Below are 10,221 nucleotides of genomic sequence, written 5' to 3'. Positions count from 1 at the left end.
TTTAGAAAACTGAGGCATAGAAATGCTGATATTCTTTTTTCTTTTTTTTTCTTTTTCTTTCTTTCTTTCTTTTTTTTTTTTTTTGGTCAGTGGTGGGGCCTGAGCTCTGGGCCTGGGCGCTGTCCCTCAGCCCTTTAGCTCAAGGCTAGCGCTCTATCACTTTTCTGCTTATGTGGTACTGAGGAATTGAACCCAGGGTCTCATGCATGCAAGGCAAGCATTCTACCACTGAGCCACCTTTCCAGCCCCAAGGCTGATATTCTTTTCCAACCCACACAATATTAAAACCAGGATTCCAGTTGAAGCCACCTGACTCCAAAATCCATGCTGAATCACTCACAGCACACACCATGTGAAAATAATAATAAAGCCATGTTAGATTATGGGGATTAAAGGCTCAGTATTCTAGGGTTTTTACCTCAAGGGTTTCACAGAGTGGGAAACTTTGTATTCCTAAGACCCCACTCAGAAAACTGCCTATTTCTGCAGAGAGCTCATGCTGACTATACTTGAACTCTATGTCCTTCATATGTTCTAACCAATTGACCCTGACTTCAGTGGTGCATATCTGAAACGCCTGGTGAGCTTTCCTAAAATCACGAGCCCTGGCACCAGCCCTGACCTGAATCATAATCTCTGGCATCAACCCTGACCTGAATCATAATCTCTACAGGTGAGGCATGTGTATATATATATATATATATATATATATATGAAACACTGCCAAAACCCATTAATATGGTGGAAATTCCAGTATTTTGGCATCTGTTTATACCTCCCACCCTGCCTTCAACTTCCCAGTCCTTCAGAATCTGATTATATGGCTCAAAATGTATGATTATCCCTATTAGAACATTATCTAGCTTTAATTTCCAAGCCCTTTGGTTTTTTGCTTTTTTTTTTTGGTCAGTTGTGGGGTTTGAACTCTAGGCCTGGGCGCTGTCCCTCAGCTCTTCAGCTCAAGGCGAGTGCTCTACCACTTGAGCCACAGGGCCACTTCTGGTTTTCTAGTGGTATATTGCAGATAAGAGTCTCATGGACGTTCCTGCCCGGGCTGGCTTTGAACCACAATCCTCGGATCTCAGCCTCTTGAGTAGCTAGGTCTCAAGCTCTTTGATTTTAGGGATAGCAATGGTTGGCCTGAGCTTCATTAGCTCAAAGAAAAAACTCAGTACCAGCTGCACATATAAATGATGTTTTCCTTTCCCTGAAGGTCACAGACTTGGGTTGGTTCTTCGAATCAACAATTTTTACTCATGCAAGTTTCTTCTTGGTTGAGGTCAACCTAAGGATTTTGGTGTCAGAGTGAAGAAAATAGGATCCATTTAATTTTAAAGAACACTAACCAGGCAACTAGTGGCTCATGCCTGTAATCTTAGCTACTCAGGATACTGAGATGCAAGGATTGAGGTTCAAAGCCAGCTCAGGCAGGAAAGTTGCTGAGACTTTTTTTTTTAACTAATTTTTTTATTGTGAAAATACTGTACAGAGGGGTTACAATTACATGAACAAGGAAATGAGTACATTTCTTATCAAGCATTGTTGCCTCCTCCTTTTTTTCCCCTTATCATCCCTGCCCTCTCATCTCCCTTACCACCCCCCTCAACTGCCACCCCCCCCCACCCCGCCAGATTCTTATCTCCAATTAACTATCAGAAAACCAGAAGTGGGACTGGGAAGGTGGCTCAGTGGTTGAGTGCTTGCCTTGCATGCATGAGGCCCTGGGTTCGATTCCTCAGCACCACATAAGCAAAAAGAAAAAAGAAAACCAGAAGTGGAGCTGTGGCTTAAATTAACCAAGCACTAGCACTGAGCAGAAAAGCTCAGGGACAGTGCCCAGGCCCTGAATTCAAGCCTGATGACTGACAAAAAAAAAGGGAGGGGGCGCACTGGGAAGGTGGCTCAGTGGTAGAGTGTTTGCCTTGCATGCATGAGGCCCTGGTTCAATTCCTCAGCACCACATAAGCAGAAAAAGCCAGAAGTAGTGCTGTGGCTCAAGTGGTAGAGTGCTAGCCTTGAGCTGAAGAGCTGAGAAACAGCACCCAGGCCTAGAGTTCAGGACCCAGGACTAGGGGCGGGTGGGGAGCATTTGCACAAGATATACACTGAAGAAGGCATAAGGTTGAGGAGGTAATTGGAAGCTGAAACTCAGCCTGTCTGCAATTTGCAAAGCTGGAAGGCCCTGAGTTATTTTGTACCCTTACCTGCTAAGGAAGCCCTGCCCTACAATTCTCCAAATTTTGCTCTCTCAAAACCTTATACTGAGAAAATGCAACAGCTTCATAAAGATGAAGAAAAATTACGTTTTCTGTTCCCTCAATGCCACAGATTCTCAATGGCATTTGGAGTCAGCAGTGTTTCACTCATGCAAGTGTTTTTGCCCATGAAGGTTCTGCCTAAGGCTGACAAGAAACTAGGATGCATCATTTTCTTCTTTTTATACTCCCCACCTCCCTTTAATACAAGCACAAGGGAAAAGCCAAAATCCTTAGGGAAAAAAATCACATTTTATTAATCACCCTTATTTATAATTATAAAAATAGATATAAATAAAAATAGCAGAATATAATTATTAAATATTCAGTATACAAGAGTCGTCATCACCCCATCCAGTGAGGATTGGACAAAATTGGCTAATAAGTCAGAAGGTTTAACTGGCCAAGAAAGTGATAACTACATAAAAGTGAAACAGACATTTAGTGCTGGTCACAGGTCATGCTTGAAAATGCTACAATCACAGAAAGTATAACATGGGAGATCTAAAAGGCCCCAGTAGTGACCCATAACATCTCCAGTTAAACCACTCTGTGTCATCACAGTCCACAGTTTTAGGGAACTGTTTAGACTTGTAGTTGGGCACAGGAACATACCAGCTCTACTTCTTTTACTCGCTCACACTCATAGCCAGCGCCCAAGTACACAAACATAAATGATATTTCCCAATCCATTTGTAGAATGTCAGAGCCCCTCCCTCAAATGATTAGCGTCTCTACCCCCTAAACATGGTTCTCACATTGGCCAAGCTCCCTCAAGAGACCTAAGCTGTTACACTTCCTAATTGGGAAATTATTCATTTCCCAAGAGCAGGCTTCATGAATGACTCTGTTGGGGGAACTAACTCTCCTCTCACCCATCCACAGGAGACACCATTTTGAACTCCAGGAGGCTCTAGTCCAGAAGAAGACATAACTGATCAAAACCATCCTAAGTCAGGACCACCTCTCCATCCCGGCCAGGAGGGTCTGGGTGTCCAGCACAGGCCCATGACTGAGGGTAAAACTATTATCGCTTACCCTGGTGGGCAGCCTAAGCAAACCATCTCCGCAGAGCCTGTCTCACCCAGCCTCTTCCCTAGAGCTGATGGAGATGACCCTGCTGCAGAGATGACAGTCAGCATGGCAGTTGTCCGCCCATTTGTTCCCTTGATGTGCTCAAAGGGCTAGGCCATTTTCACCCCCAATGTGGGTGTAGATCCAGTTCAGGAAGTGTGAGACCCTCGTGTAGACGCCTGGCTTGTCCTTCAAGGCACATCCTCGGCCCCAGCTCACAATCCCAGTCAGGGTCATGCGGTCGTTGGTGGAGCAAACAAGGGGTCCTCCAGAGTCTCCCTGATAAAGCCAAAGATATGATAAGAGCCCTGGACCTTTTGATCCCACCACCTAACCATGCCTGAGAGAGCTTGGGGACAGTTACTAGAGCCAAAGACATGGGTCACTCCCTTGATTAGTTTTCTACTGCATGAAAGTTTGTTGCTATTGTTTGTTGTTTGTTGTTTGTCAGTTGTGGGTCTTGAACTCAGGGCTTGGGCACTGTCCCTGAGCTCTTCAGCTCAAGGCTAGCGCTCTACCACTTGAGCCACAGCACCACTTCCAGCTTTTTTTTTTCCTGCTTATGTGGTGTTGAAACCCAGGGCCTCATGCATGCAAGGCAAACACTCTACCACTGAGCCACCTTCCCAGCCCAGCATGAAAGTTTTATATTAGTCCTCTGTTTGGCATTTCTACTAATTATCTGCCAAGCTCCTCCTCTAGTATGTACCATGTTCAGTCTCAATTTTGTATCTTTCCATTGAAACACCATCTCTACATCTACCTCCTTTAGATATATATAGATATATACATATATATTGTGTTTTGAAACAGAGTATTACTATATAGCCTAGGCTGGTCTCAAACTACAGATCCTTCTTCATTATTGTGACAAGTATTTTGGCTTATAGGCCCACAGCATCAAGTCTAGCCCCTCCATCTCTTTAAATACTTATCATATCACATTGTATTTAATGCTTCCTTTCCCTCTCCTAAACATCAGAGTTTTAATTGGGGGTGGGGGGGTGGGAGGCACTGCTCCTGGGGCTTGAAATCAGGACCAGAGCACTATCCCTGAGTGTTTATGCTCAAGGTTAGTACTCTATCATTTAAGTTCCAGTTCCACTTCCAGGTTTTTGGTGGTTAACTGGAGAAAAGAGTGTCACAGCCTTTCCTGCCTAGGCTGGCTTCAAACCATGATCCTCACATCTCAGTCTCCTGAATACCTAGGATAACAGGCATTAGCCACTAGTGCCTGGCTAATTATACATTTTTGTGTATAGTGGTACTGGGATTAAACCCAGGGCCTCTAGCTTATTAGGCCAGTGCTCTATCACTTGAACTATACTTCCAGCCTCACCTGATTGTTTATAATTCACATTCCATGAATCCTAGGAATTAAGTTATATTTCATTGCATTATCTCCTTTTTTCTTTTCTTTTTTTTTGGGGTCCAGTTGTGGGGCCTGAACTCTGGGCCTGGGCACTGTCCCTCAGCTCTTCAGCTCAAGGCTAGCTCTCTACCACTTGAGCCATAGCTCCACTTCCTGCTTTTTTCTTTTTGCTTATGTGGTGCTGGGGAATCAAACCCAGGGCCTCAGGCATGCAAGGCAAGCACTCTACCACTGAGCTACCTTCCCAGCCCCATCTCCTTTTTTCTTAAAGTCTCTTAGTCACCCTGATCTGCAGTGCCTAGCACACAGTCAAGCTCAGGCCACATGTATGGGGGAACAAATAAACATTTGTGTAAACCCTCAAAAACCTGAGCTCTTTTTTTGGTCGGTCGTGGGGCTTGAACTCTGGGCCTGGGTGCTGTCCCTCAGCTCTTCAGCTCAAGGCGAGCGCTCTACCACTTGAGCTACAGCGCCACTTCCAGTTTTCTGGTGGTTTATTGGAGATAAGAGTTTCATGGACTTTCCTGCCCGGGCCGGCTTTGAACCTCGATCCTCATATCTCAGCCTCCTGAGTAGCTAGGATTACAGGCATGAGCCACCAGTGCCCAGCAGACTTGAGCTCTTGATTCTGACTTCCTAGAGTTTTGGCTAAAAGAGACTCCTCAAAGTTAGCAGGGTCAGGCCCAAGAGCTCTGGGAAAATTTGGAGAGAGATAGTTGATTCTCACCTGGCAAGAATCTGTTTCCCATTGTGGATCAGCAGCACACAGCATTTTGGTGGTGACTTCAGAGCCATAGTAGTGGGGCTGCTGACACTCCTTGTGGGAAACTAGCTTTACAACCGTCATTTTCAAATGCTCTGGATAACGATAGTCAGCTAGATGAAGAAAACAGGGAGGAGTTCGCATTAAGAGGTGTCTGGTGCCTCTCTGTCAGGGAGGGGAACCAAAAGGTATTACTGTTAGCAGAAGCCCTTATTTTTTTCCCTATGAGTCTTTATCCCTTCCATAGTCGATCACCCACTATTTCCCTTGGTAGCCTAGCCCACCACTCCCTAAACAATACTCCCTGCTCTATCTCAGGAGCCATGTGCCACCTCCATAGTACTTCCATCTCTTTCCAGGCTTTCCTTCATGTGCTACTGCACTCACTCTCACGTCACAATTCTACAATTGTCACTTACTGGAACTTTCTTTTCCAAAGCCAGTGATCTCACAACTTGTGCCAAAATGGGCATTGTCAACCCTTGGGGGCAGGCAGATGGTCTGTATGGAACGGGATGGTTTCGCACACTGGTATGTACTTGAACGAATCTTCAACAAGGCTAGAGAAAATAAAGAGGGTCAGAAGGGAAAGATTACCCAGTAGTAATCTTTCCAAATGTTGAGGAAGTGCGGTATTGTCTGTTCCTAGGTCTATTAGGGTCATATGTCATCCAGAAAGATCTTTTGGTAACTTGTTATCTGGAAACCTTCCCTGCTCAGTGTTCTAAGGACTTTGCTCTCGCTGCTGCTGAAGACTTAAGCAGCCAGAGTTGCCACATACAGCCAAACAGTTTTGTGCAAAAAGAAAAACGCTGAGAATGCTAAGCTAAAACCCATCCAAGGCACTTTTCTTCAAATTCTGTATCCTAGTGTAGACCGAAGATGCATCCATCCTAATTTGCCCAAACAAGCCATTCCTAGTTCAAGCCATATGCCCATAAGGCTTTATGTTTGGGAAATTCAAGGTCTCTACAAAGGAGCACCAGGCCTCACATATATTTCACGCTGAATTCTTCCCCGCCATTCCCTTTGCTGTATAAGGCAGGTAAGTTCTCTTACAATTCCACCTCCCCCTTGGGTCAATTCCTGGACTCCTCTTTTCCTGACCACCATCAATATGGCGGTTGAGGGTTTTCACTCACCAATATCATTGTGGTGGGCCAGGCTGTCAGCACTATAGTCCTCGTGTAAGATGAGTCTCTCTACCTCAAACTTCATTTCTCCAGGAGTGATGGAGTTCAGTGTTGATCGACCAAGGTAGACAATATAGTCTTCCTTCTGTGGGTAATTACTGTGGGAGATGAGATCTGTCAGATAGTCTGCTCTCCCAGAATCCTATCACTTCTTCCTTCCCATTATAGAGGGCTGAAAAGTATCATTGTCTCCTAGCCCCCCCTCCCCCGCCCCCGCCTGGTAGAGAGGCTATGAGGGAGAATCCTGGAATTTGGGGGTGAGGCAGAAAGGCTAGAGAGAAGAAATGGACATACATGAAACAGTGTGTGGCACTGACCACCCAGCAAGGACTAATGAGGCTGCCACCACACACATAGGTGACAGAGCCTCCCTGGTGCTTCCTGTAGATGGCCGCAAACCAGGGCTGATTCTCAATGTTGGTGAACTCTCCCCCAACAATTTTAAAGCGGGGCCTCACAGCCTTCTGGCCACACTGGAACTCTTGTTCTGGAGGAGTAAGACAAAAAACAAGGATATCTTGGAGAGGCAGGAAAGATAAAGTATCCCACTCAGTTATACTTCCTGTGATGGAAGACAGGAGCATATAAGTTTGTCTCGTGTTATACCCCGCTGTTCTAAGCAGTCAGTAACACTTACCTACAGAGCAGTGGGACACCATACACTCACGGACAAACTGCAGTCGGCCAATCTGCACATAGCACCATGGCTGCCCTTGGTTGTCTGGGTTCCTGGTAAAACACAGGACAACCGTGGATGTCATTCCAACCCTGCATCTTCCAATCCTGCATCTCTCCCTGAACGAAAGGCTCAACCAGATGCCTGACTCTTTTCATGTTATTCTAGCACTCTAGGAGCAGATGATGTAACAATAGTTTCTGAAAAGCCATAGGGACAGCTCCTGGTATTTGGTCTCCATCTTACCTGCAATAATTGTGTTTTCCCAGGCCCAGGAGAGTAGCATCGGATCTGTGAGCATTGTATGGTTTCCCAAGGACAGCAGGTGAATTCCAGTCCAGACAGGGTCGGCCTTTGATGTCAGTGTTGGCTTTTCCTCGGTAAGAGTGACCATTCCCCTCATAGCAGGTTTTTGACGTATCTATAAAGATATGAAGATGAGAGGATATTAGAGGACATTCAGATGGAGGACACATCAGAGATGATGTGGTTTCGTTCTGGCAGAGATAACACTGGAAAGTGTCTTCTTATCTGTACCTCATATTTATGCAGTCACTGCTTCATGAAACTCTGTGTGTGTGAGACCATACAGATCATGTAGGGGTAAAGATGTCACCCACCCTTCCTTGAGCTCCTAACTTCTGCCTCCATGTGTTCTCTCTCTCTCTCTCTCTCTCTCTCTCTCTCTCTCTCTCTCTCTCTCTCTCTCTCTCTCTCTCTCTCTCTCTCTCTCTCTCTCTCTCCTCTCTCTCCTTTAGATAGGGTTGTTCAAGTTAGTCTCACACACACAATTTTCCTGCTGAGATTACAGGTACATACTACCATGCTCTTCTATCCTTGTATGCTCTTGTATCCCATCCTTCTCTCCTGCCCTGAAATTTCTGGGGCCACTCTTTCCCAGTTAGAGTTGAGATCTTCATACCTATCTCACAATGTTTCCCTTGGAATTTCTTTGGGCAGCTGCATCGCCGAATATTGGAGAAGTACTTGTAGGACACACATGTTCCTCCATTCAGACAGCCACAGTTTGCTGCAGGGCACAAAGGTGTGGGATGAGGAAGGGGGAGAAGGCAAGTAGAGAGCCAGTCCAGAAGCAAAATCAGGAATGGGCTGTCTCCTGAGGCTCTCCAGCATGTCTGTGCAGCCAACTATTGTGCAAGGAATGAATACTCACATGGATCCGACTTTAGAAGTTCATGGCTGCCCTGAAAGAGATGTGGGGAAGTGTCACCAAGGGTTCCATGTTCCTAGGACTCCACGGTAAGGACAAACTGACCCCCAGCCTAAAAACCCATTCTTCACTAACTAGCCCTACAACGGCTAGTCCTAGATTCCCAGCAGGGAGAAATGGACTGTCTCAAGTAAGCTTCGGGTACCAGGTGCCCTGAGGCTAGAACCATCCCCATGCTTCTTCCTTCTTTACCCAACCATACAAACCCCCTCGGCTTTCAAGTCCCCCCATTGATGCTGTCCGGAGGACTCCAGCTCCCCATGCAGCCCCTCCCTGCCCCTGGAGCTGTTTAGGAGTCCTGCGAGTCCCCTCCTTCAAAATCAAACAGGGAACCCACTTACTTTAGAGTTGCTCACGGCCAGGGTGCAGAGGAAGAGAGACGCCAGCAGGACTCTCATGGTGACGAGGTTGGGCTCTAGACAGCGGCACTGCAAAAGAAGGAAAAGTCAAGGCAAGAACAAGAAGCAGAGGGGCCAGGAGGGGCAGGGGACGTGCTTCTTGGGGGAGGGGGGAAGCTGGAGGTGACCAAGCTCTCCAGGCTCGGTGGTCTCTCCTCTTTCTCCAGGGGCTCCGGGCTCGCAGCGCAGGAGGATGCAAGGGACAGGGATCGGCGATTCAAAGGCTGAGCAGCAGCCAGGGCAGCCCAAGGTAGGAGGAAGGGAAGCCCCGCGCCTCCCGCCACGCGCCGCCGCACTCACCGAGGGCTGCGGCGGATGGGTTGGGGCGGGCACTGCGGGGACCGTGGGGACCGGGTTCACACGACCGAGCTGCGCTGCGGGGCTCCACTCTGCTCTGCGAGGCTGGCGGGCGGCGCTGGCCGTTTAAGAGGACCCGCCCCGGGCTGGCTCCGCCCCGCTCCCGTCACCGCCCCGCTCCTTCCCCCGGCTCTTCCTTGGGGCCCGCAGGGACCTGGCCGCGCTGGCTTCCGCCGCTTTGACCATGAGTGGGCGCCCCTCGAGCCCAAGCCAGGGAGACCCACGGAGGCATCGGAAGACATAGAAATTCTTGGCCTTTCTTTTCGTTCACCGGGTCTAGGTGCAGGCCTCCAAGCAGCTTTCTGCCCTGTCTTCTCCCCCTCCCACTCCCCCCCAGTTGCAAGGAGGTTGCGCACTCCCCTCCGGACTCAACCACTCAGTTCTCCAACCTGTCATCCTCCCCGCGCCCCACCTGCCATGAGAGGGATTTCAGACCCTTGCAGCGTCATCGCCGCATCTCCTATCGTCTACCGACTCGAAAATGAACGCAACATTCATTCGTTTCCTGAAACAGGCTGCCTTTAGTCGAGTGGTGGGGTCCCCCAAATCACAAGCATGACCAATGGAGACAGGAGAGAAAGACGAGTTTACTGTAGTGTTATCAGAGGACGGAAGGCAAGGTCGGACTTGATTGAGGTTTGCTGTTGGGTTTAAGGCCAGTCTTGGGCTGAGAATGTAGCCTAGTGGTAGAGTGCTTGCCTAGCATGCATAAAACCCTGGGTTCCATTCCTCAGTACCACATAAACAGAAAAAGTCAGTAGTAGTGCTATGGCTCAAGGGGTAGAGTGCTAGCCTTGAGCAAAAGAAGCTCAGGGACAGTGCCCAGGTCTTAAATTCAAGCCCCAGGAAGGGCAAAAAGAAAAAAAAATTTAATTAAAAAAAAGGTCAGTCTTGGGGGCGGG

The 10,221-nt window shown here is 47.7% G+C and overlaps 1 protein-coding gene across 1 annotated transcript; it reads right to left on the bottom strand.

Moving 5' to 3' along the window:
- Nucleotides 1-2,488: 2,488 nt before the first annotated feature.
- Nucleotides 2,489-9,346, bottom strand: Plau (plasminogen activator, urokinase). The gene is made up of 11 exons (XM_070020626.1): nucleotides 9,263-9,346; nucleotides 8,906-8,992; nucleotides 8,508-8,538; nucleotides 8,256-8,363; nucleotides 7,580-7,754; nucleotides 7,295-7,386; nucleotides 6,952-7,144; nucleotides 6,607-6,755; nucleotides 5,884-6,024; nucleotides 5,429-5,577; nucleotides 2,489-3,608 (listed from the first exon to the last, which is right to left on the bottom strand). Exons 2-11 carry the CDS (start codon nucleotides 8,960-8,962, stop codon nucleotides 3,432-3,434), a joined length of 1,272 nt encoding a protein of 423 aa, XP_069876727.1. The 5' UTR covers nucleotides 8,963-8,992; nucleotides 9,263-9,346; the 3' UTR covers nucleotides 2,489-3,431.
- Nucleotides 9,347-10,221: the final 875 nt, after the last annotated feature.

This window comes from Dipodomys merriami, unplaced genomic scaffold (assembly GCF_024711535.1).
Source record: "Dipodomys merriami isolate MVZ:Mamm:240054 unplaced genomic scaffold, mDipMer1.0.p SCAF_14, whole genome shotgun sequence".
Lineage (NCBI taxonomy): Eukaryota > Metazoa > Chordata > Mammalia > Rodentia > Heteromyidae > Dipodomys > Dipodomys merriami.
This window is presented reverse-complemented; position numbering and strand designations above follow the sequence as displayed.

Bases quoted from the DNA above. Each gene is read 5' to 3' on its own strand.
- Plau (XM_070020626.1), bottom strand. From the start codon at position 8,962: ATGAGAGTCCTGCTGGCGTCTCTCTTCCTCTGCACCCTGGCCGTGAGC. The intron at 7,755-8,255 runs GTATGAAGATCT...ATATCTTTATAG, and splicing joins AGGGAAACATTGTGAGATAG to ATACGTCAAAAACCTGCTAT. The intron at 7,387-7,579 runs GTAAGATGGAGA...GTGTTTTACCAG, and splicing joins GGAAAACACAATTATTGCAG to GAACCCAGACAACCAAGGGC.